The sequence below is a fragment of the Hippocampus guttulatus genome, chromosome 4 (genome assembly GCF_054856545.1).
Source record: "Hippocampus guttulatus isolate MCC_2025c chromosome 4, RoL_Hgut_1.0, whole genome shotgun sequence".
Lineage (NCBI taxonomy): Eukaryota > Metazoa > Chordata > Actinopteri > Syngnathiformes > Syngnathidae > Hippocampus > Hippocampus guttulatus.
The window spans coordinates 20,396,185-20,423,545 of NC_141264.1; the positions used below are offsets into that span (position 1 = coordinate 20,396,185).

Consider the following 27,361-nt stretch of genomic DNA (forward strand, 5'->3'; position numbering starts at 1 on the left):
TGAGAAATGTGAGGGGTTCTTTTTATGATCCAAGGTCTGATGATCGGAGGTCTCTAAAATATTACCCTGAGTGAGTTTTGTCATTGTCATTGTCATTTATAATAAATAACACAATTTATTTGTTTGACACATTTTTATTCTGGATACCTTGGAAATATATTTGATAATTTGGGTGTTTTGAGCACATTTCAGCAAAGGCTTGATGACACTGGTCAACAGCGAATTATAATCAGTTGGCTCTATGTGTCCCTATATTTATTTTTAAAGCTGATTTAAAAAAATATGTCTACTTTTTTTCTAGCTAATCAGGTTTTTGAGATATTTTCATTTTTGGTTTTTAAGTTTGACTGGACGAGTTGTAATTTATAGCCATGATGACGTTTCAGAAAAAAAATCCACCTGTTGCTGAATCTAACACTAAATTTCTAAATATTAAACAGCACGCCCACGACCTTCGTGAGGATAAGTGGATTCGAAAATGGATGGACAGATGGATATTTCTATATTACATATTAATGTTAATATTCTTATGATGTGTGTGAGGGAAAAAAGAGGGCATCAGCGCAAACATTTTTTGTTTCATCTCGGATTAAAAATGTGTTGACCAATGTAATTGCGTTGTCTCGCAAAAGATTATTTTGAACGATTCTCCTGTTGTGCGGGGTACGGTACGTGGTTTTCTTTCTCCCAGATCTGCTCGGAAAATGATCAGATATGAAAAATGTTAATATTAAACCTGTGCCATTTTAACAATTGCGAATTCTCTTTGGGCAGTGTGGATGCCCTGTGGCACCATGCTGTCCCTTCCCAGTTCAAACTTGGTACTAATGACACATATCTGGATTGGGTAAGGAGACGAGCGATTGTTGGTCAAATATCGTGTGTGGTGTCATCTCGAGTACAACACATACCATAAGGGCATGAAGAACACAATGAGTCCCCCCCCCCCCCCCCCCCCCATCATCGTGTGGAGATTTTAACATTTTAAATCATTTTAGATGTTAAAAATGAGTGTGTGGTCATAGCTGGTAAGCAAACCTGAACGATACTAGCAGGCAGAGAATAGATGCTTCTTCTTTTGCTGTTATTATTAACAATTGTGGTGTGTGGAAATACTCATGTGACAAAAATCCATGTCAGTATTTGTAATTTTCTTTTGTGCGCATGTGTTGCTTCTCAAAAGCATGATCCAAACTTTGGGATATTTGACAGAGTTAAGGCAACTGAAGCTTGCTCTCATTTGGACGGCTAGACTATTGCGGTTGAGTGATGGCAGATGTCATGTGGACCCTTCCATTCCGCTCGTGCACGCTTGTCCGAGGCTTGTTGCGGAAGACGCGGGCTCCTGATCCAATTCCCGCACGCAGATGACGGCATCGCCACTCACATTGATGAGACACTGAGCCTGTGTGACAAACACAAATGGGTGGATTATAACACTGGAACAAATCCGACGGTACAGCAGTACTTTGCCTTCAGACTAATTTGTTCTGTGAGCCAGTTAACTATTTACTCATGTCACATGCCATTAATCTCTAGCAACCATCCAATACTCCCAATTTTTATTTTTTTGGTCATGTTTTTAATTAAAAAAAATAGCACAGTATTATATCAAAACATTATTAAAAATATAATGAAATAAACTAGGTTTATGAAGTGTCATCACTGTATGTACTGTAGTTTTGAGTATTGCTCGTGTGCCTTTTAGCCCTCTTGTGTTCATCCTTTTGACTGTTTGTCCCGTTCAATAAACGGTTGAAAGTGCATCAATAGCAGGGCTCCACTATATTTCATACAAGAAATTAAGAAGTACATTTTCCATATTGTCTTTGTGTGTGTGTGTGTACCTGGTTCTTATTGGGATTTTCCATCAACACACACTCCTTCATGCTGTAAGACACAACGGCATTTCCCCCCAAAGCTGCAACGTGGGCGCGAACCATGGCAAACACCTCTGCAACGAACGAATGGAGGAAGCCGCTCACGCCGCCTTCCTGTAAAGGTGGAGAACACACAAGACTAGCTCTGGAGCCACCTTTTTTTTGGGGGGGCGGGAGGAGTCAAGTCATTTTGGCCGTACCTCTCTTAAGGACGTGGTCTCTCGAATGAAGAACATGTTGATGATCCCCAAGTATTTTACCACACGTGTACCAGGGAGAAAGGAAAGCGGTGTCATCTTCACCACCGTGACCGAGCTTCCTCCAAATGAGCAGCGGTTGGAGCGCAGCGAGCGGGACCGGCTCTCGGTCAGCGGACTGGAGCGCTCCAGTGATGAGACTGAAGGTTCACAGACCGCAAAAAGCTCATTTGCAAGGGATGTTGCTAAAGGAAGCTCTATTTGTTGCTGACTGAGGTTATAACGTTGCATAATTGTGTAGAAAAGTGGGTAGATTACATAGTGGCATTAAAAAAAAAGATAATCTCTCTAAGCAGATAATTAAAAAAAAAAAAAGGAACTTATTTATCATTACATTTTACTAAGCGTTGACAGCAATATACAGTATTATGAATAAATTAATCAGACTATGGTGTTCAAGACTGGTGAGGCCGCATAGAACATCATGTTTTGAAGCAGGAAATGCGGTTTTCACCAAACCTAATTTAATTTTGGGATTCATGAAACGTGATGTCACAAACAAAAAAGTGTGGGTACATGTAACTATTAAAACACATGCAGTCATGTGGATGGTGCGGGTGGTCAGACAATCACTTTCCATGCGTGACAGGCGGACAAGACAGTTTACAGTGTCTGCAGACAGACACGCAGACCTGGGAACAGCTGTGATGTACGTTAACTTGTGTCAGGGAAACGACAAGGTGACAACTCTTTCGGACCCGGCGCGATGGGAAACGAATGTAGACAGCTAGGAACTGAGACAGGCACAAGAATAATGCACAAGCCCGCACGCGAAAGGGCGAATTTAGGTGATATGGCTTGTCTCAATCAAGCAAAAAAAAAAAAACAAAAAAAAAAACAAAAAAAAACACAGTGAGCAATTGCTTTTTCACACTAATATTTTTCTTCCCCCCTTGGTTAATGAAATGATCATTCAGAAGCTGCATTTTATATTTCCTTGGGTAGTCTATGTGTGATATTAAAATTGGTTTTATTAACTGAAACCTTTGTGTGTGATAAATATGCAACAAGCACAGATATCAGGAAGGGGGCAAATATACGTTTTCACAGCACTGTACATTGTACAAGCTTGACGATGATTGGGAAAATTGCAAAGACCGAGAACTATGTAGTACTGTGCAACTGTCTTTCATTCACCAATTCAGTTTTCTTGATTTTTTTTTTTTGGGGGGTGTGCCAAAAACTGTGCCCACTGATGAGGCATCACTATTTCAGGTAACAAACATGACAGTGAATTTCACTTGCTATCTGTATTTGCATGTCTCAGAGTGTGCAAGTGTGCCTAAAATTGTGGCTTGAGAGTGCAACTTTCCTTAATATTTTGACAGAGATCAAACGGCGGTAATATCTGCAAAGGAAAACTTTGCATTGGGAAACAAATCACAACTCCTATTTCCCATCATCAAAAAGACAAACTGCTGACTGGATAAATCCCAATGAGGGATGAGCCTTAAACACTATCCAACAAGAAGCATGTGCGAGTGTATGCTTGTGTATGTGTGTGCTTTGTATCTTTGCACGTGACCAGCGGAGTGTGATCGAGACTGTGTCCTCCTACTTGTCTTAACTGATCCTCGTCTTATGGTGTGAGCTTTCAGCCTAAGCAGCTCTAGCCAGGTGCTGCATCTGTCTGCAAAGGAACCGTAATCAACGGAGGTAGCTGGAGAGAACACACACACACACACACACACACACAAAAAACCCACAACCACACAAAAGACAACAAAGAAAAAAAACCAACAACAAAAAAACAAAAACAAAAAGAAGAACAGAAAAAGAACACAAGTGGATGAGGTCTGGAGCCATGTGGGATATTTCTGTCCGAGACATTAGGATGGTCAGTCAAAAAAATGAGCCTGTGTTGTAGTTTTGGTAGGACGCAGGTCAGGGTGGATACATATGAAAGTGCTTTGGGGGTGGGGCTTACCTCTGGATGACACAGCACTACTTATTGGGACACCTATGGGCAGACACACAAACATCCAAGTCTTCCTTTGGGATTAATACGCAAGGAGTGTATGTCCATTCATGTTCCAGGGCTGGATATACACTGCAGGTTATGTTTTAATGTCAATGTCAGATTTTCCTCTATATACATGTATATTTTAAGGGACAGCAGTCAGTGACAACATAGGAGTCAACAATTATATCATAAAGGTGACATAGTCGCTCGAGTTGGGCGTGGCCTGGACTAACTCTTCATATTACTCAATTGTCCACCATCGAAAATATTTTTGCCTATTCGGTGATCGACAAATCTTGACTATCAGATATTTAGACTTTGTAACGCAGTGTATTTGGACTGTATTTCCGACCGGATTCTAATGTTAAGATATCTGACTCCATGCGGGGTTTTTTTCTTTTTCTCTTTATGAGCCACTGGAGGACAACAACAACAAAAAAAAATCAGAATCGTCTCACTTGAACCGAGCAGTGTAAATCCATCCTGATTGTGCTCAATCTAAAACAGATTTGCATCAGACGACATGACACTATTATGCACTAGTTTCACAACAGATGAGACCAAACTCTGCAACGTGACATCACTGACCATTTACCTTCCGTTTGCACAATAACCAGCTGATTTTGGCAGAGTTTTGCAGCCGGAGTGAGTAAAGAGACTGTACCTGAGGTGTTAGCGGAGGAAATGGGTGACGAAGCCTGTTAGTGAAACAAAGGCTGCGTGAGGTTAATCTTGAGAAGAAAGCTTGATCCTACCTGAGGTTTTTGACGGCAGCTGCGTGTTGGCGGAAGGGGAGTCGACGCAGAGCTCCAAGGGGAACTGCAGCTGCTCTTCAGTCTCACTGCACCCTGAAACACACACACAGACACACATTACTTGAACATTCAAGTGTTGATATCACAATTGGGTGACATGGTTCAGTGATAGAGTGGTTGTTTCTCAACCCAGAGGTTGGTGGTTCGATCTCTGCCCGGGGGACCATGTCCAAGTGTCTTTGAGCAAGAGACTGAACCCCCAGTTGCTCCTGATGCTGTGTCACCAGTAGGTAGAAAAGCACAATATAAGTGACAGCCTATTTACCATTTACACCATTTGAGCAGCTTACACCTAGCCTGGGTTCCCTGATGGACAACACGAAAAAAAAAAAAAAAAAAATGAAGCCTAAAGCCAAAAAATTTGCATTAGCTAATGAGTGGTATCAGCGTTATAGAGTTTCCAATGTGTACTTGAAATTAAAGGCAAACTTAAATGATTGACCAACAAGTGATCCTTGCACCCACAAAGTGGGACCTACCTTTGGTGATGGGCCTGTCTGCTAGCTTCTCCTGGGTCTGGTCCTTGTCGAACGTCATGGCGACCGCCGTCACAGCAACCTGCCAAGCAGACGGACAACTCAGTGCAAGTGTGAAAAGAGGATTTGCAGTTGTAAATATGCGTCAAGGATATTCACTCACCTGGATGAGTTCTTCTTCCGGCACTGCTACGGTGAAGTTGAGATGACAAATGCAGCAGGGGATCATAGAGCGCAACTTGAAGTACAAACTCTGAAATAAACACAACAAATTGACCATAATCAGAATCAGAATCATCTTTATTGGCCAAGTATGTAGAACACACAAGGAATTTGTCTCCGGTATAAGCTTTGCCACTTGTTGTCAAGAAACAATTTGCTTTTAAAATATTTTGACATTTTACAGCAATTAACTTATTTTTACACATTAATGAGCATTCGTAAAAATTGACCAACAGAAATTACTTTTTGGTATGTCTTCATTTAAAACCCAGATTGAATTGCTTTTATGTCTCGTTTTACACGACAGTTCCAAATGTTTAAGTATCACTTCAAGATTTTCACATGGCAACAGTTTGTCCCCAAAAGAGATTTTATTTCATTTACTCTTGTGCCTCGTGAGAAAAATCTAAATGCAAATAAAGCTTCAACGTGCCACTTGTATTTGTCATACACACACCTTGAGCAGGTTCTCACACAGGTCAGTGAAGATTTTGTTCAAGCCTTGATTGGTGAGATTGGCATTACTCAACCGTAGCACCCTCACTGATGTAAACATCTGGGAAAAGAAATCACAAGTTACAATTGAACGGTTTTCAATTTTGTTCATCTCGTGTGTGTGTACCGCACTAAAGCAAGGTACACACATCGTATTTGGCAATTCATGCTGTGCAACTACACATGGTGGATGGAGCATTGCGCCGAGAGACCTGTATTCCCGAAGTCCAGTTGTAAATCCCAGGCATGACCTCAGTGTTGCAGCTGTGGAAACCTAAGGAAAAAAAAATGACGTGAGCATGGGATTAAGGATCAAAAGGTGCATTGTAATGATGACTCGGGTCACATACCCGTGGGAGGCGGGGCATCCGTGAGTAGGGAGTGAATATCTTCCACGGCATCGGTGTCATCAATCTATAGAAGGGGTGGATAAATTTAAGTGATCAAGGACCATATTTGACTTTTTTGTTTCTTTGTTTTGGTTTCTTTTTGTTTGTTTTTAACAGATGGTCCAGGTTATTCATAGCTAAGTTTGCAAAAGCTTGTCCAATGTTTAATTGCCATGTATTTATTTGCTCATTTGTAAATTGTTTAATTAAAATGAATTAATAAAAGCATTTAAATGGAGTGTTTACTGTAATATATTTAAATTTCAGGGTTTATAATAATGAAACATTTTTAAATTAAATTAACACAAAATGAATAAATGCATTGCTGTGATATATTATAGGATGCTTGATTAAAAAAAAAAACAATACAGAACTTATTTTTTGTTGGAAATATAAAAATCAAGAGTTCTGTAATAATTCATTCATTCATTCATTCATCTTCCGAACCGCTTTATCCTCACTAGGGTCGCGGGGGGTGCTGGAGCCTATCCCAGCTGACTTCGGGCAGTAGGCGGGAGACACCCTGAATTGGTTGCCAGCCAATCGCAGGGCACACAGAGACAAACAACCACGCACGCCCACACTCACACCTAGGGACAATTTAGAGCGTCCAATCAGCCTGCCATGCATGTTTTTGGAACGTGGGAGGAAACCGGAGTACCCGGAGAAAACCCACGCAGGCCCGGGGAGAACATGCAAACTCCACACAGGGAGGCCAGAGCTGGAATCGAACCCGGTGCCTCTGCACTGTGAAGTCGATGTGCTAACTACTGGACTACCGGGCCGCCTCTGTAATAATTTGTATTTTTAATTTAAAAAAATAACGCACTCTTGATTCCCCTCCCCCCAATTTTTTTTTCAAATAAGTCAAAAGTCCTATAATATTTGTATCTTTAACTTAGCTTTTTACTCTAAAAAATGGGTCATTAAAATATGTGCGCTAATGGCTCTCAGGCTATACTTTGCTCACCCCTGATCAGCAGCAATATACAAATAAAACTTAGTCAAGCTCTTAACACTAATCACCTCACTTTCATACCAACGCACACACCTCCAGGACAAAAGCATCCTTCTTGCCGTGAGACAGGTCCAGTTCTGAAAGCTCGTCTGAGCTTTCTGAGTGGGAGCGGAACAGCCTATTTCGTGGTCTGGGCTCCGGGATGGGAGAACCCACTACTTCCTCTGTCAGCTCCTACGAAATAAGCAAAAAAAAAAAAGACAAAACAGCCGAGCTGGTATGAGTAATTTATGTAGTAGGACACCACTGCACCCCCCCCCCCCCCACACCTCCATCAGTAGAGGGACTATGTTAATAACACACCACATGCTCACTCACATACCACCATCAGTCACCAGGCCACTGGTGTTAATTTGAAAATAGATCTGGAGTAGCACACACACACGCACGCGCACACACGCACACACACACACAGGATGAATGGGCAGGGAAAATGGTCATAATTAACAAATACAATGAGTCACAATGGCTCAAGCTGGTGCCCCAAGAGGCAGCTGAGGTGGGTTACATGTAGCCCGCTCCCGAACGTCATTCGTCCCTCCCCAGGCCCCAAGTTAAACGGCTCTCACAAAGGGGTGAAGTGTTGGTAGAGGCTGTGATAAACAAGAGTGAAGCATTTGTCATGCGTTGCCGTGTCGCACAGCGATCAGTACCATGTTTATGTCGCTGAGCACCTCAGGGTCCAGGGTAAATAATTTCTTTAATGACCAGAGAGAAATAAAAGGGGGTCAGTTTTTCAGGACGTACAGAGAACAGAGACAACAGATGACAGACTGTAGAGCAATGTATGAAGACTTGAGCCCACAAAAGATTATGGACAATGTTTCTGTCAAATGTATCCAGGGGGAGCTGCAGTGTTCAATTCTAGCAAGGCCCCAAATTCCACAAGGCATTGGAGGGTCCAGTCGGCTTTGAACATACAACCTAATTCAGAGTGAGGAATGAGCTCACATTCCACTCAAATGAAGAATTTGTGCCAAATATGGTTATTAAACACCAGCTTTAGTATGAAATGTAGAATAGTTGTTAACCAACATCCAAAGGGACACACGGGCATCCGCAAACTGACATCATAATGTATATGTATATATTATTAATATATTAAAGAGCTTCTATGAAAAATAAGGTGTATAAAGCAGAGATCAATGGCTCTCTGAGTGAGTGTAGTGGATCTCACCGGCGGCGTGATCTGATAGAGCTCTTTGTTTTTTGCGATGGTGTCGTTGATCCTTTTCTGGATGGTCAACATGTGGTGCTCGTTGCTCAGGTCACCCGGAGTCTTCCCTGCGATCTGAATGCCTCCCGGTGTAGGGAGGGCGGTCAGATACACTCCTGTGGCAGACTGAACACATAGAGACTTTTGATTAAAAATAAAATAAAATAAATAAGTGGACAGGGCACTGCTACGAAGAGTGAAAAACAGAGTGACAGAGTGACTGACAACCCCAATGCAAAAAAACATGATCCGAGAACAGTTATCGTTTAAAACTCATTTTAGAACAAACACTTCAAAAGAAATATCTTATAGATTATTTGATTATTTAAAAAATGCACCACAATTACCCATGTACATGCACTTAAGAGTCTCATGTAATGTCTTCCACTGATATGTTTCAGCAAATGGCTGGGGATTGGTTTCAGAGGGGAATAAAAATTATTAACAATCGCGGAGATCGAGACCAAAAACTGCCGTGACAAGCCAAACCCCACGAGTGGCACCAAAGATGTTTGAGATTGTCTTTAGATGTCACAGGATGGTGGCAAAGCACTCCTTATGTCTAAATGTATGTGTGTGCGGGTACTGTATATCTCAGTTTATCTTCGACATACTTTCCTTGACACCATGATACCACCAGGTGGCGCCAAAACAATACTATGATTTCTTTGGATCAAACCCATCCAATGGGCAAATTTTATGGCTAATATTGGAAGACAGGGTTTCATAAAACTATCAATAGCTGTTTAGTGAACTGAGACTATTCAAGACGGAAGTGACTGTATTTGATTAAAAAGTGGACCTACGGCCAGACCCAGCAGCATGTTCTCGCCGACGCTGATCTGTATGTGAAGGCCAAACAGGGCGTTCATGCTGCGCAGCTTCAGCTTGTTCATCAACTGAGTGTGCAGTTCGTATTCCATAAATGGAAGCAAGTTGGAGATGGCCGTGGCATTCACCTCCCCCTGAGCTCGCTTCTTCAGACGGCATAGTCTGCGAGGTAACAAACACTGCTGTTAACTTGCATCGACTCAAGTGAAGGATGGATGTGCTTGCTCCCAGCCTGCTGGGAGGTATCATACCTGGCCTGAATGAGACAGCCTTTCCCCGTGACGGCAGCATCAGATGGCAGGTCGATTGTTGTGAACAGAACATCGGGTACCTAGCAAAAAGATCATTACAATAAAAGACGCAAGCATGTTGAGGGCCCCAAATAAGCAACCGATTCTTTGGAAGTCTTAATAAACACAGTGACTCCAGTGATAGTGCTCAGGCCCTAACCAAGGAATCAATTTTATTTCAACACTGTGAAACAACTGAAATGTACTTTGAGACCTTTTGTCGTCTGCAGAGGTAGCAGGAGGTGAGCTGGGCGGGAAAGGGCATGTTGAACTCATCGTATGGTATGTGACAGAAGCCGCAACTCGAGGGAGACGGCTCCTCAAACCTGGTGTAGGTGACAATTTGTTGTTAGACTATACAAGCGAATTCACACACAGAACAGATACATTTTATAGACAGTACCTCATCAAATTAATGAAATCCAATGAAAGAGATGTGAAAAAAACCCCATCCTATTTTACTAAGATAATGCTCATAACTTTTAGATTATTGCAGTCACCCAAGTGTGCAGATCACCCCTTCATATTGTTGCATTAACACAGTGTCAATTCAAATTGAAGTCTGGCATAACCATCTCTGAAAAGTGAGACTTACTTTTTTTTTTCTTTAAACGAGGTTGAGTTAGAGTACTGAATTCTTACACAGGTGTTCTTACATTTGACAAATTGTACCAGACTTGAACAAAATGTGTATCGAAGTATATCATTCAAGGGTGAAATGTTCATCCAACCTAGAAACAAGGGTACCTCAAAATATTGGTGCAAAAACATCGGGTTAAAGCAGACATCCAATTTCATGCCTAGTTGGATTTGACTTGAAAATATATATTTTTTAACACTCCGTTTGTTCATTTATTTCACAGGTGACAAATATGTAAGCCTTTTTCTCTTGTTTCCGACTGTATTCCGCCAGCCTTTGCATTAGCCAACATTAGACTGTGCATAGTGGACATGACAAACTGGGGATCAAAAGCACCTGTGGTCCATGCTTGCAACGTCCAAGCAGCCCTCACGCATATAGCGAGGATTCAAGATGGCTGCCGTGCCGGACGCAGACAGGATGCATACCTCTTCGCTGCATTTGGGGGCATGAGAGAGATGGAAAAGGAAATTAAGTGAGGGTAAAAAAAAAAAATAGAGGCATACATCCAGAAAAACAACCGTTTTACTTGGGATGATTATACAGTCCATACCAGATGCTGGTACTCTCGCTATACCCCACGACAGCATGGCAACCAAGAGCTTTGGCATGAGACTTGATCTCTTGTCGTATCTCCTCCCACCAGGCGTCGCGGGTTTCTGGCTCATCTGAAAAAACACACGGCGCCTCAATCAGCAAAACACGAAACATGACCGCTGACTGAATCATTCATGAGACTTTGTTATCTACAAGACACACTAATCCTGACTGTCGAAAAGCAAACATGCCAACATGGTATTTGACACACATCTCTCTGGTGTGGTCTCAATTTATTTACTCGGAGCACCAGAAAATAAACAGGCGACTTGTATTTTCTGGTTATTTGTGGAGTACCACTGTTTTCAAAGCAGGACAAAATGAATGTTCATCATTTTGTAGAAAAAGGCGAGAATGACAATGGTCATGATGAAGGCGAACACAACTGAGAAGATTACCTGTAATTGCTTGTACGGGGTCCTCGGTTAATGACATTTCAAGATTAGGAACAGCACGCAGCATTACAATATGTGGTCACGCAGCATAAGGCGACGTGCTCAGTTAAGGCCCTACCTCTTCTGCTTCTTTTTAAGATGACTTTACATTCATACCTGAGACGTTTTTTTTTTTCATGCAAAGACTTACTGTGATTATGACATTTGGATCTTATGAATGAAATGATAGCAGTCAGAGTCTTACATACCGCATGTATGGTTGCGTCTGGTGCATTTTTATCAAAAACAAATGTTGGTGATGTTTACAGCACAAGTTCTGTTTTTAGTTTTTCAAACAAGTATTTACAATAATCACAATATCACTACTGCATTAGTGTAGTTCAGGGGTGTCCATCCTTTTTTTTGATCCAAGATCTGCTTTTTAAGAAGCCAACCTCCTGGGTTTGACCAGCTTACACGTACGCACGCCATGACGAGCAATAGACATAAGAGACCCTAATATGAAGGAAACCCGAAAAAATAAAGTAGATACAAGGCAGGTAGCTTTCCGAGTTTGTAAAAGAAGCGAAAAAAATAATATCACGGTCAACCTTCAAGGGACCCCGGACAAAGGGAGGCTGGGATGCACTTTTGTAGCATGTGAAGTATAAAATAATCACGATCGTATCGCACATGAACTGTTTGAAAATGCTGCTCCAGATTCCCTTTCTTTGTCAATGCCATCGGTGCATTGGAGATCAAACGGACTTCTTCGAATGATTATAAACTAAATATAGACATATCTATATATCGCTAACTGCGATTGGAAACTGCTGACTTTTTTTTTCTTTTCCCCATACCAGCCTTGCGGTTGGGACCAGTGCACGATCTACCCGGTTGATCACGATCGACTGGTTGGGCACTCCTAGTGTAGGTTATTGATGGATTGATGGACTTATGGCCCATCCCAACTTCCGTCCATATTGGGGTTATGTTGTGACCAAAGCAACAGAAGTCAATCATAAACAGAGGACCTCTTCTCTGTGTATAAAATGTTGGATAATCATTCATATTGCCTTGCTCTGCATTTTCTCAGCCCACTTTGCGGGAAAGGAGATTTTGTGTGGCTAAATCAGGAGAATTTAGGCTGATGAAAATTCTATCCATAAATTATAATCAAGCCTTCATCATGAATGGGTGTGTTTCAATAGTCTCATGAGGCAGTTATAGCTCTTAAATGTGGATGATGCTTGTAATAGTTGGAAGTTCTGGTTCGCATAAAGGGAGCTACAACAGAGTATTGAGTCGCACCCCACTGGTCCACATGCTGAGTGAGATAAAACTCAGGATTATTGGAATAGATCCATGAGAGGGAGCAGGGAAAAGAATCAAAGATGAAGTGAAGAAAATGAAGGCCGATGACTGAATGTCAGGCATCCAGCCCACAAGCGGCTTCCTGCAAACCAAAAGCAAACTGTCACGCAGGCACTGACTTGCACGTTTATAAGCAGAGGCGGGCCATATTCATCCACCAAGGTCCATGGTAATTAAAGTTATTATCCCCCAAAGCACACGTCTTTCTTTGCATCCCAATCACTCCTTGTTTTTCCAATTTTCCTAAATCGTCACTTTTCCCTTCACCCATCTGCTCCTCCCTTGTCGCCACATGAATACGGCCCAGTGACTTAGGAGTTCACATGCCTGGTCAGTGGTTATTTGTCAACCTCCTAAACCTCAACGGGGAGAGTGAGTGGGGGGGTGGGGGGGGGCACAATGCAGAAGGACAGATCCAGGGACAACATTAAGGGAGAGCTGCAGCACGATGAGCCGGCCGGATGGTTGGAATGGGTGCGGGGGGAAATTATCAGGCCAGGCTGGGAGGGGGTGAGAGCACAGCACATGCTCGACTCAGCTCTACGCACACGCACACGCATTCACACAGATAAAGAGAGAGGAGATGACAGCTCACTGAGTTTTATGCAGGGCAAGAACTGAATTGTTCAGGAGGACAACTGGATTTAAAATCGACAACCAAACTAGCCTCCACATCACTGAGCTGCCAAAACTCCCGTGGGTGAGAGCAGTAAAAGGGGGGGGGGGGGGAATACCTGCCGTGACACTATTCCAGTCTAGCAGTTTGTACGAGCGCGTGTTACCCAAGGCTGGGCCAGATCAGACCATTAGTACAGGAAAGAGAGAAAGAGAGAAAAAGAGAAGAGACAGTCTAACAACACAACAGCAGCACTCCATTTATACTCGTAGAAATCAAACAGACAGCGCTACTTCACACTTACTATGCATTCATTGGGAAAATAACATAATAGAAAGAGGAAGTTTTTGTCTCCAGGTACAAACTGACCTTACAATATCAATAAAAGTAAAGTTATGAATGACAATCAAAGGCTTTCCTGAATTGTGTCCTGCTGACCAAACAAACAAAAGATATTCCAACATCCCAACATTTAAAATGGCATCAACTGGCCTTCCAAACTGCATACACGGTCAGTTCAGTTCTGAACGAAAAAAATCAGTTCATAACGTCTGTCTATTTGCAAAAAACAATGAAAACATGGCCACATGCAGTTGTACAATAAAAGGATAATTCGATACAGAAACAACAATCAAATCAAATATTTTTTTTTGTCATTCTAAGTATAGAAAATATTCTTAGCACTTATTTCACAAGACAATCAATTTCGCACTGACCCTGCAACCAAATAGTTGTCCGAACCCAGCCTTCAGCATTCACAACCGCAATAGCATTTAAGACTAAAGAAACATTAAAATTGATCTGTTGGGCTTCCCGTGATGACTATTGAGGTGGCTCTTATCATTTGATTGGAAAAGTCTACTCAAACTCTAAATGCTGTGACCAAGAGACACATTGCACATCTTATTTGGTACACCGGCAAAATCAAATCACATCCAATTGGGAAACCAATACGTACACTTAAAGTGGTGACAACTTAATTTTCAATTACATTAGGTGATAGCTGTGACGTTAAGCAGCTTCCCCATGAGTGTGCTGTTCTTACAGAGTTCAATAAATGGCTAATCAGTACATATGCAACTGTGGCACTTCATTCCCCATATGCGAGTAATTAAGTAGAGCGGAACCTGGGTTTGGATAATCCCTAAATTACGCATAGTACGTTTTTTGATTTATATACAGTATATTTTCTGAGGTGGTGACATTTTGTCCCAGTTTTCATCGATACAATTGGTTTCCATACACTTGAAAATGGTCCGTACCAAAGTCATCTGCCATCTGCTTGGCTACTAATTTTCTTGGAATTAAAAAAACCCCAAAAACATGATACATCCGGGGAGCAAACCAAGTGTGATATGGTGGGGGAACCCTGCAAATGCAGTACTTTGGCTTCCAATTATCTTTGTGAGGAAATGATTTCTTGATTATGGCACTCATATTGGATCTCATTAGATTGCGCAGGTGTACCTGATGAAGCACCCGAGTGCTACGAAGATAATCTGGCAGCTTGCCCAGTGCCGGCTGCAGCCAAAAACACCACACAGAAGCAGCAGCAGCAGCAGGCAACAGACTGGAGCCATGCACCACTTAACAGTAGAGTGCCTCAACTCTTAAGGATCATCACACACACAGTAACACGGCAGGCGATGGCACACACATTGAGCTGTCACATGTCACATCAACAGCCAGTTAAACAATACACAAGGTGACAGTGGCCTTATCCATTAAACCTGTACAGTGGATGCTAGCCGTTGTTGCCTGGAATGTTACTAACTAACAGCATCCCTCTGTGACTGAAAGCATTTTCACCCGTATCAACTACAAGACTATGATGCTGTGACTTTAGAGTAACCAAACAAGTAGAAATATACACACGGAAGAAAAAAAAAAAGCTGTTCAACAATGACATGACTAGACTCAGTGAAAGTCTAACAATGTTTTTGGGTCACTAGACCACAATTGGTTGTGTTCAGGAACTAACCGGGGTTGTGTATGCGGTCCAGCAGTTTGACTGAGCGAGCGCTGACAACTCCGCCCACGTGGAGCAGAAAGGCAGGTGGGAAAGACGTCAATGTGAAAAACGGGAACTCCTGGAGACAAGAGAAATACCAGTTGTGGAAAAAAGAAAAAAGAAAAGACATGATCTACTTACGTCTCTAATGGGACACAATAAAGCAACTGTATCAAAGTTCAATAATAGGCGAATCAGTGTGGTTACTCCCAGAGGTGCAGACGTACACTCCAGCATACTTTTTTTCCCCTTCTTCGGCTGCTTCTACACTGCAGGCCCAAGAGATCAATTTTGATTTAATACCTGAATGATATTTTCTAAATTCATGTGCATTTCAAATGACACATACCCGATATCAATATGCCTCGATTTACACTGAACTCCACCAGTATTAACACTGGGCAGTGACAACTCAGAAGTAAACAATGAATAAATTAATAAGACATAATAAACATGACACAGCCTTCAGATGGGCTCTGGCTGACTCATCCATATCATCCATATTACTTCACTGGCCAACATCAATAATTGTATTGTTATTTGGGCAGATGTGGGTGCGTTTACGTCATTCAGCAGTGTATTTTGAATCTGATATCATCAAGCATGCATCAGTGAGGTTCAACCAATTTGAGCTTTTTGATATTTATCCAATAAAAAATGAGATAATCACCAAGAAGAAGCCTGATTTCGATCTGCCGCTGTCTAATTCCATGCCTTTGTTTCTGTTTTGGTTGCAATGTAGCACATCTGAATTGTGCTACTTACAAGCTAAATAAAATAACAGTTGGGTTACTTATATTATGCAGTGTAAATCCAGCCTAAAATGCTTGAGCTGATAGACAAGAGTCAGAATACGGTACAGTGCGGATCTATCCAAAGCAAAATACAACCAAATCAATTTAACATGTAGTCAAATTCACCCAAAACTTGGCATTATTAAGTTAAGACAGATCTTTTTGATACAGCTCTTTTATTTGATCTTGGCAGGTTGTGCGGGTATAATGAATAACCTAAGGTGTAGGATGGAAAAGTTCAATTTGCCATCCAAAAGCAACGTCTTCACTTGAACTGATTCTAAATGGGTAAACTCGGAGAAGACGGAAACCTAAACCGTACTGGATATGTCAGTTTAGGTTAGGAATGTGCCAACATGCAGCAGGAGTGGTGTACTCCCCCTCTCCTAACCATGCAAAATATCTACTTGCTCCAAACCTGTATGGCATTTCAAGCAGATCTGGAAGAGACTGAGATAAATGGTTGATCAAGTGAAGCTACAATTGTATACTGTATTGTCTAATGTCAAACAAATTATGCAAATCCATGCATAACACCTGGGCAGATACTTAGCCTCTTGGTATTCATTCTATGTTGCAGTGCTGATTACAATTGGCCAAATCAACCAAACGTAAAAGTGCATGTTATGAATATGTGTCGTAGGCAAACAGGATTAGGAGAACAATTAAAGATTTGCTCTCTTCTAATCCGGCATTGAACATGGAACACTAAATTTGACCAACAGCCCGTCCAGGTTCTGAGCTAGGCAAGAATGAGATGAGTGTGGTCATTCCTGTCCTGGGGAGGAGTCAAGAAGGAAGAGGAAAAGTTTGATGATGGTTGGGAGGGGAGTCCAGAACACAGTCACGCACCCTTTCAAACCTGAAGGCCACACAACATCCTGTCCAACCCTCCACCCGAGTCTTTTCAGAGTGAAGGGTAGAATAGGTGGGGGTGGCCGTCAGCTTGTCAGAGGGTTACGCGGGGATATGGATAGATAGAGATCGACTCCCATTCGACATACCCCGGCATTTAAATACAACGCAGAGGAGGATGCTCCCTGTGAAGCACAGGTCATTGAGGGAACAGAGAAGAGAACAATGTTTGCTCTTGCACACACCTGCCCCCCCCTCCAAAATAAACAAAAAAGTTGAGAGGAAATCACATCTTGAGTTGCCTCAATTATTACACAAATGTGTGCATGCTAAGTCAAACCATTTTTTTAATGTATTTGTAATTGTGATGGATCAACGTACCCTCTGCTCCAGAGCCGTCTGCGTCTGCTGTCTGAGCAGCGTCTTCAGGGGTCCTGCCTCCTTGCCGGCACTGCCCCCACTGCCCATTCCTGGTCACAGAAGAGAGAGTCTCATGTCACTCGAGAACCAGTTCCGAGATTACGTGAACAAAAGTGTGATGTAAATGTTAGGACAAGTCAAAGCAACCATGTTTCACACACAATTGAGGAAACCAGCTCCTTTGGCCTTCATACAAGCCTGTACTAACTAGCCTTAAAGTAAAAGAAAAGGGAGGGGGGGGGGTCATGCTACATATTGGGATACTGTAATTGTTTGTTTCAATAAGTTATTGAGTCAAGGTACATTCACTACTCACAAAAAATGTGGTAACTGTTGTGTATTTCCAGTTCAGCTATTTGTTAGAACAGAAACTTAAGACAAAACAAAAGTAGGGGAAAAAAATGCAACAGTTGGACATTTTAAGTCAACAGGTTAGAGAACATCAAATTAAGTTTACCTAACCTGATGGCTTGTTCGCACTAATAATGTGTCAAATACGGCCATCATTGTGTGAACTGTTTTTCATACATGTCTGTATGATGTAATTTTAGGTAATTTGACCCTGCAGCTCAAATATATCGCCATGGGTGCAAATATCTCACAGTACACGTGCCAAGTAAAAATGTCAAAAAATGACATATACTGACATTTCAATTTACTCACTTAATATTAAATCTGTCCAGTTTAATCAAACAAAAAGCTAAGATTCAGATTTGCCTAACTGGCAAAAGATGAATACACAGGTTAATTTTATCTTCTGCATTCTAGTGGAAGGGCATTTAATTGTTCTGCCTATAACTATTCATAACTGGCGTAGACAAATGAACAAAAAAATTATTAATCATATTATAGTTATTCTTCACTCAAATTTGTTTATAAAGCCCTTTAAAAACAACCACATCTGTAACTTAGTAGTAAGTGACAATTTTTTTTTTTACCAAATAAATGAGACGTCATAATTTCCAAAGGCACACAGGATGATCTCATGCCACACTAACGTGGGCGGGGACTGTTAGACAACGCTTGCGGAGTTAATGGTGAGTGGACAGATGTCACTTGCACTTGTGTTGTTATTCCAATTCCGTGACATAAATGACACATGGCAGCCAAGCTGTACCGGAGGGCAGCAGAAAGTCCTCCGTGAAGGACACACTCTTTCTCAGAAGGGCAGAGTCAGAGTGGGTGGAGGAAGGAGGGGGTAGGTTGGTATTTCTCGGGGTGGACCCAGAGACACCCACACACGCTGAGCCAGAGAAAGATGAGGAGAGGACAGGGGAGCTGGGGCAGAGGAAGATGCGCGGCCTGCGCCTGACGGACTGAGGCTCCTCTGACAAGCACCAAGTCAGGAGCAACGGGGAGGAAAGAAGTTCAGGAGGTGAGGAGATGAGGATTAAGATGGAGGCGGATATCTTACGGTCACTTTTCCGCTGCCTGCTTCAGTTTGGCCTTGCTCTGCTTAGCTCTTTAGGTGGGCCACTGTTTACAATGAAACTGACATTCGAGGTTGCAAACGGCTCGTTATTAACTAGTTTGTGCAGGGAGCTAAGAATGTGTAATAAGTGATCACACGGTACAAGAGGACACGCTCAATTCCGACCATGATTCATTATTTCGTTGGTTTGCTTGACACTCATGGCCTGAAAGACTGAATTTTTTTTTTTTACAATTATTGACAGTAATTGTGACATTTGTAGCGTTCACACGTCCCATTTTATATTGGTGCTGCCCCGCAAACTAGCATTTAGGTAAATTTTTAAACCACCTCCTGAGCAGGGTTAAATATGCTCCAGTTTAAGCTGTTTTCAGGGGCTACACCGGTATAACTTTGTACGTGTGAACGCTCCACAGGGGTCAGCCCCGGTACCACACCGGAGTAAAAGTTGCCGTGTGAACACCCCTATTACTGCTGCGTTGACGTCAGTCAGTGATGAGTTGACAACAGAAGGTATGAATGGAGACTGGCTGTTGAATACGTCAGCGTCTTCCTGTCCTTTAGTTAGTGGGAAGAAAACAGTCGAGCTCGACTGTCAAAACAGGTTCATTTTTACTTTTATAGTGGAGTACATTTTAGAGCCTGTGGGTGTTTTTTTAATTTAGTTTTTTAACTAGTCGAATCAGTACTTCAACAAAAGTACTTCTACCAGCATTTGTGTATTTTTCCAGACTTCTACCCAAGTATAGAGTGTGAGTATTTTTGCCATGTCAGGCTACTGTAAGCAGTACCAATGGAAAAGCAATGGGCTGACCAGGTACTATGCAGTGGAAAAGGGGCAAGAGCGGTCTGTCTACAGTACACTTGGAACTACGCTTGTAACCAAGGTTTTAATCTACTTAAGAGACACTGTGCTTCATTGAAAACATCACAACAACAAACAAACAAAAACCCATAACTAATGCACAAACATCTCGTGTGTTTTCACCACAGGTTATGGACCACATGACAGAATAAGATGCAAAAAAATGATCATAATAAGAAATAAACTAAACATGGAAAAACACCAGAGAAGCACCTCAGTGTAGTGGTGGAGTGGTGTGGGGGTGGAAAAAAAAAAGGGGGGGGGTGTTATACATATTGATGGGGGTGATGCCTCAAGTGCTTACCCGTCTTGGGCGTCAAACTGAGGTCTGTGTCTGATGATGAGGACTGGCGGCTGGCTTGGGGGGGGGAGAAGGGGGCAGGAGAGAAGGGATTGCTGGGGAGGGCTCTGAAAGGGGTGAGCGGGCCGGATGACGAGGGAAGGTCCTCACCAAATACTGGCCTGGTGGGAGAATATGACACAAACACACACACACACACAAACACACACACACAAAGACACACCCCCAATCAGTCACAGCCTCACCCTGCATGTGTGTGTGAATGAGTGGAAAATGTTTGTTCTTGCAGGAGGTGTGATTGAGGTGCTACACATGGTTGGAGAACAAAAAGAAAAAAGAAACAAAGCAAGTGTGAAAAGCAAACGTAGGACAAAGATACAGAAAGATCAAAAGACACACAAAACGAATTAAAAAGCAATCAAAACACAAGTAGGATGTTCTGAAGCATGTGTCCCTGTGGACTGAAGCACAGGTCAACACTTCTCTTGGTACTCTTGAGGGCTGTATCAAAACAATTCCCTTTTACTGAACGCTCCTCATACAGCCGCAATAAAGTTCCTGGGTCAAGTTGACCCAGGAACATAACATGGTTTATATTGCATTTCAATCAAGGTTGGGGGGGGGGGGGGGAGTTACCTCTCACAGGTCACGTTTCAATGAAGATTTGAATAAGAAAAATAGAGGTTAAAACTGTATTTTTAAATGAATACTGGAAAGGCTTCATACTGTACATTTAAATGGGTCAGGTTGACCCGCAACATAACACGGCATTTAATATTATGATGGAGGTTGAACAACTGCAGCACCCTGACAGGCCTAAATTAAGTACAAAGTAAGACGATTATAACCACCACCATTGCTGTCAAACAGCCCTGGGTATATTACACTGTAGCACAATAATAATAAGGGCCCCTAAACTGACTGAACCATGCGGCAGGAAGCAAGATAGGAAGTTATCCAGTCTTGAATGTCTTCTTTATCAAGCATTTAAACGACCTAGAGTACATATGAACATCACAGAAGATTAGATGTCTCCTCAAGCAAGGTGCACACAGAGCGACAATTGGGCCGTTCTCGAGCAATTTCTTCCTTTTGCAATCAATAGCCAGATCGGCAGCTGTTGTAAGATGGCTCTGTCGCTGATCTCTCGGCCCGACAGACCGCAAATATATTGTCCTATATTGGAACACCGGAAACACGCCAACCTGTCAATTTTTGAGAAAATTAAAGAATTTCAAGTGGTCGACAGCTAATGGTATAGGCTGGCAAATCCTTACGTGTGTGTGTGGTCAACACTGAGTTGGGCTGAGCAACAGACTCTGATAGTGACATAAATTGAAATGCTGGGCAATCACAAAGTTGTCAATCACAAGTCATTCGGCACAATTAAAATGACAAGGAGAAGAGTTTGCAACTGCAATGTTGACATCAGATAATCTAACAGCTTCTGTCATTTCGTCTTGGCATTGAATGATAGCACACAGGCGACGTTTTCCTCGTCACACATTTAAAAAAAACGGTTTCGACCCCACTAAACTGACTTCCTTCCTTCCCTGCCTCTGCATACCAGAGAAGATGAGTGTGGGCACAGAGACAGAGAAGTTCTGGGACAGTCTCTGCGCGCTGCACGCCGAATGCACTGGGCTGTTGTGGGTGGAGCGGCATCCATGGGCTAAGGGAGACCTGGGTCGAGGAGGAGCACGACACACAGTAGGAGAAGAGAAAGAGAGAGAGAGAGAGAACCAGAGAGAGAGAACGACCAGTCGTGATGGCCACACACAGTAAGAATCGTATCAGTCCTGGTGCAGCCAGAGAGGAGGAAAGAAGGAAAGAAATGCACACAACAAACAACAACAGATCATCTCAACAGACAAAGAGAGGGTGGAAAAGGGACAAATTTGTTCTCTCCAAGCCATGTGAGCCACATGCACGAGAGGGATGCAAAACACAACAGGGCTAACAAGATGTCAAGATGTGTCATTAACGTTCAGAAACAATTAAATGAACTTCACGTGTAAATGTTAAATGCACCTTTTAAGTTCAAATTTCCCCCGGGAACTAAATAATAGAAACTTTTTGTGAACGGTATGAGACATGTCACAAGCGCATGCAGAGCTGAGAGCAAGCAAGCTATGTGCGAGCAGACGGATTAGGGAAGGTAATATTTTCAGGGTGTATATTTGTAGACTGCACGTGTGTGTCTCAGGATGCTGTGTGCTGTCACACAACGCAATACAGGTGACTAATAGCAAAGCGCGCACACACAGTGGAAGACAGGCATTTTGTCTGCACACTCTCCCTCGCATGCTCATTATCATCCCCAAATGTGGCACACTTGCATTTATTCAACATGCTGGATTGCTACTCACTCCTTTCCGTCCTTGGAAGGGGAATTGCAGGCGTTGGAAGCAGGAGCTGTGCTGGGATGCATGTGTGTGGTGGCATTGGCGATGGCAGTGGCGGGCGCAACTCCGGAGGTGATTTTGTCCAGAGTGCAGGCGGTACCTATGGCCCGCACCACCAGGCCCGACTCTCCCTCCAAGTCGAAACACTGCAAGTAGCCCACCACTGCATTCCCTCCCATCTCAAGCACTTTGAGTCCGATCTTCCTCTGCAGCTCTCCTACGGCAACATACAGGTGTTAATAACATTGGGTTTAAATCAAGAAAGAAACAACCATCTGAAATTAGATTCTGCTGGAAAAGTGATTCTCACAGTTTTCAACATTTCTAAATAAGAGGCCAAAATTGACTTTTTTTTTTTGTTTCTTGTCATTAATTTGTACATTTTTTTGACTGATTCAAACATTTCAACTTTAAAAAATTCAGGTTCTATCTACTGCAATTGATATTCTAAATGTCAAAAGCCAAAATGTAAATGTCATTTCTACATTTTTTGACCATTTCAAACCATTCCAAATTTAAAATGTGCCAAGTTAAAAGTATTAACCTGCGCGGGCACTTTTGTGCCTTGGGAAACAATGGTCTACAAATGGAGATCATATTTGTTTCCCTACCAGACATGAGCGAAATGAGCCTCTGGCGGGCTTCATTGGATGCTCGAGGGGTTCTGATGCGGTCAATCCATTGGTATTCGGGATCTTCGTTCACCACAAGCTCCTCGACAAAGCCGTGGACCATCGCCGCCCGGTAATAGCGTGGTATGGAAGAGGCTGCCATGCACAAGTGATAGGGCCACACATTATTTCTCTCCTTTGCCCAACTTTTTCATTCAATGGATGATAATTAGAACATGGACGGCCAGGCCGTCTCTACATGTGCACACAAATCCCTGAATACAGTGAATTCTCTAAAATCTAAAACCCTTGAAGGGCTCAAAATTGAGAGAGGCAAGGTGAGTTAGCGGTTAGTACAGCTGCCTCACAGGTGAGAGGTTTCAAGTCCCCAAATGATTACTAAAACCCTGCTGCAACCTTTTTTTCTGTGTATATTTATAATCTATTTATATCATATCTAGATAAGTTAAATGTTTAGAAGGTTGGTCCATGTTTTTTATTATTATATTATTTATATCAATGTTTCCCATAACTTGAAAAGATGAAGTGGTAAAACCACAGATTCGGTTGCATTTTTGTTGTAATTTAGGACTGACCGATTTATGTTTATGCCACGCTTGTTGGGTAGAATTTTAGGACGTTGGCATCGTGAACTCTTAAAAGACTACAAGTCAAACCTCGAACTGAACCACATAAATGTGCTGACTTTCATATTAATTAGGACTTCATTTGTATTTATTTTATTTTAAGTGCAATAAATCTATAATAAATATGGCTTATCGTAATATTGTTTAATTTATTGGTTGTGTTTGTAAAATAAATAAATATACAAATAAATAAATACATGGGAAGAGGACCTTGAAAATGTTAATTATTAAATCACAATATGAAGAGGGAAAAAAAGCCGCAATTAAAATGTTTACGGTACTTTTTATAAATCGCTCAGCCATACTGAAAACGATTATGTTGATCCTTCAGAGGTTTCACTGTATTATTTTCTGAGCAGTATTGTAAGATCGAGTCAAAACACACTGCAGAAAAACTTGACTCCACAGGAGGATTGTCTGAAGCGGTTCAAGTCATTGAAGAGCTCTACTTTGATCAGGACATTAATCTCTCCACGGATACCTGACAACAAATAACAGAGATGGGGGATATGAAATAAGTGGGAGAGAGGCATGTTGAATTACACGTATATGCTCTTCGAGTACCGTGAATCGTGTCATAGATGGGAAACCAGCCGGAGATGACGGAGGCGGCCTCACTGCACAGCAGCGGGTCAATGTCGATGTAAACCTTCCCGATGGCGTCGTTTGCGCTGTATGTGTCGTGGTCCAACACGGTGATCTGCAGCGGCTCATCCTGCAAGTCCTCATCATCAACCTACACATCGACAGAAGCATTTGAAGGCTCCACTACGGAATACACAATTCAATACACAATAACACAGGAGCTGTTTAAAGGAACAGCTCTTCTTAGAGATTTTACCTCAAATTTGAACCATTCTGAGTTCCACTGTGGATTGAGAGATTTGGGGTAGACGTCTGTTTTGAAGGTTATGTTTCCAAACTTGACCTGCATGGCAAAGAGATGAAACAATGTCATTTTTCAGTTGGAATAAATACAAACCTGGCAAGCTTGAAAGGGGACAAATGTCACTTTTTAGTTTTTTAATTGGTTGTACACAAATATTTGGATCTTTGTTATCTATTTACGAAAAGTGTCTGCATGAGCTAACCAATCTGAATTTTGAGATGCACAGATCTGAAGTCTAAATGGGCACTTGTTTTTTCCCCCTTTCACACTACTTCTACAAATAGTAGTTGCTCACCCGCAGGCTGTTATGGGTAACAAAAGCCACAGATCAGGGAGGAGGGTGCTCAGTTGCTCATTTCATGAGACAAAATGTGGTGAGCTCAGAGAAGCTAAAAAAGGGTGTAATTCTTGATACTTGGGGTATTTTGACAAATGTACCTCAGAGACATGTTATAAAAGCACATGAGAATTGCTTCTTCAGAGAAAAATTACTACTTGAATGGCAAAGGACTTTTTTTACTTACCTCTACAAAAGCATCTGTAAGCTCACTGGCTCTGTCCATGACAGGCAAGTGGCGACCGGCCACAATTTTTGCTTTTAGTTTCCCAGGCATGATTCAAATTTAGGTTGATCTGCGAAGAAATCACATTAGTATTCAAGGGGGTTGGCATATCTATGTAACAACAGGGGTTTCTCAGTTTACGCTAGCCCAGAGATATGACATTTCGAGGTGGTAAATGATGTGCAATGTAAGAAAATGTCAACAGGGTGCACTCAGAGCAGTATTTACCATTTTTGTTTTCTTGTATTGTTTTATTTTTATTCCCTTAACGTGTTTAATATAAATATTCACTGAAACTACAACATTTGCAAGTTACAAATTGCGCAATGAACTAATTTGCTGGGTGGTTGGAGTATGTAGTCACGAGGTCACAAGATGGCATGCTCAGATAACGTGAATACAGTTTTTTATTGTGCCGTTTTAAATTTATGTTCTTGACACGTTTTCATACATCTGTTCCTTCCTGTTGCTATTAGCTTACTATTACATTGTGTTAGCAATAAGCATAGATTAGCGATACACTATGGCGCATACTGATTTGGTATTTCCAGACAAATATTTACTAAAATTATAAGTTAGGACACATATAATTACTGTAAATAGGCGATTTTAGTTAATAACAAGAGGAAGTTGTTAATTTTGAAACTGTAAGTGACTTCATTTCGCAAGCATAAAATCGTATCATACCACAAACTATATTGATACCCCGGTGCCTTCGATTTACGTAAAATACTGGTTACGCCGGAGACTGCGTCGCAAGCCGAGGACCCCCTGTATATGACACCTGCAGTAGTCCTTGAATTACATTTGTTTTGGACAACACCACAAAACAAAAATTCACTCCGGGTAAATCCAATGAGGACACTTTACGTCTTTCGAAAACGCTTCCGACTCGCATACAATGTAGTAGGTAATTTAGTTGAAGAAAGCCATGGCCAGCTAAATGGCTTTAGCCTACCCATGCTAACTAAGAAAGCTACTTAACTCCTGTATCCAAAACGGCCATGTTTCAGCAAAGTGCTACCACGTACAGTAAATAAGCACCGAAGATAATCTGTAAAAAATGGTTCGTCCTTACCCCGGACCTACGACAGCCACAATTAGCTCGTCAAAGAGCCGCGGAGGGTTTGGTTCTCCCGGACATTGTAGGTGACAGCCCGTCGCTCCCGAGACCACCGTGTCCGTCTGGCTCCCATAACACGGGGTGTGCAAGTGCTCAGTGCAACAAGCAGGACAACGTTAATGCAAAATTGGATGCACGCCAGATGCTATGACGTCAAAAGACAATTTTAGTGGTATTGTTTTGACATTACGTCCGAGCTAAGCGCATATCGGACAAGGTAACTAGAAGCTAGGGTGGTAACGATAGCACCCATTGATGAATGAGGTTTGGACAATGTTGCCTTCATAGTCACTCGTAAAGATACCTTTTCAGTAAAGACGACACCAATCTACGGAGCCCCTAAGGGGACATAGGAGGGAAAAAACTTTGTTGTTGTTGTTGTAATAGTAATTATAAACACAGACATCCAAATGCAGTGGGGAACAAACTGGGCAGGGAAAGTGAAGCGAGAATTTTTATCAACTCTACCTGAACTGTTAATGCTCTTATAATAACGGTGTGTTATGTTACAATTTAAAAACGACATCACAATACTAAATGTGCTGCCACTTCCTTTGAAGCTGCTTAGATTTTACATTTGCACAAAAGAAAATGCTCCAACATGTCAACTGGATGAACACAGTGACACTCCTTTATCTGTCACCAACATGGCGGGACAACGTTGATTGAAGATGGATCTCACCGTGACACAAATGATGCGCATAGAAATGTACAGTATTGGATCACGGACACTCGTCTGACAGTGACATTGGAGTGCCACCTGTTGCAATTTTTGTGACGTTGGATTGAAGTAAAACCGAAGTGAAGTCATTTTGCTCTTTCAAAAAACTAAAATTTAATCAGAACAAAATGTCAAGTCATTGCAGTAATCGAGCCGGGATGTGACAAAGGCATGAATTACCATCTCAAAGTGTTCATGTGAGAGGAGAGGTGTGTTTACCATGACATGACTTTAAAATTGCTGCAAACAATTATTTTGAGAGTGTTCATTG

At 42.0% G+C, this 27,361-nt stretch overlaps 1 protein-coding gene across 14 annotated transcripts; it reads right to left on the reverse strand.

Moving 5' to 3' along the window:
- Positions 1 to 944: 944 nt before the first annotated feature.
- c2cd5 (C2 calcium dependent domain containing 5) lies at positions 945 to 26,668 on the reverse strand. 14 transcript variants are annotated; one of them, XM_086108869.1, is made up of 31 exons: positions 26,325 to 26,666; positions 25,208 to 25,316; positions 24,636 to 24,722; positions 24,359 to 24,530; positions 24,180 to 24,275; positions 23,148 to 23,303; positions 22,501 to 22,753; positions 20,135 to 20,292; positions 18,651 to 18,860; positions 17,495 to 17,583; positions 15,435 to 15,543; positions 11,046 to 11,160; positions 10,829 to 10,927; positions 10,067 to 10,178; positions 9,814 to 9,893; positions 9,538 to 9,724; positions 8,693 to 8,857; positions 8,169 to 8,213; positions 7,549 to 7,689; positions 6,459 to 6,522; positions 6,321 to 6,382; positions 6,071 to 6,169; positions 5,555 to 5,644; positions 5,395 to 5,473; positions 4,856 to 4,948; positions 4,696 to 4,764; positions 4,065 to 4,097; positions 3,696 to 3,767; positions 2,081 to 2,277; positions 1,848 to 1,994; positions 945 to 1,405 (listed from the first exon to the last, which is right to left on the reverse strand). In XM_086108869.1, the coding sequence occupies exons 2-31, from the start codon at positions 25,295 to 25,297 to the stop codon at positions 1,280 to 1,282; spliced, it is 3,495 nt and encodes a 1,164-aa protein (XP_085964995.1). In that variant the 5' UTR covers positions 25,298 to 25,316; positions 26,325 to 26,666; the 3' UTR covers positions 945 to 1,279. The 14 variants fall into 14 exon arrangements, 13 of the variants coding, with proteins under 13 accessions (XP_085964995.1, XP_085964994.1, XP_085965001.1 ...); XM_086108868.1 differs by having other exon boundaries at positions 3,696 to 3,797; XM_086108875.1 differs by lacking the exon at positions 18,651 to 18,860 and having other exon boundaries at positions 3,696 to 3,797.
- Between the last annotated feature and the right edge of the window lie 693 nt (positions 26,669 to 27,361).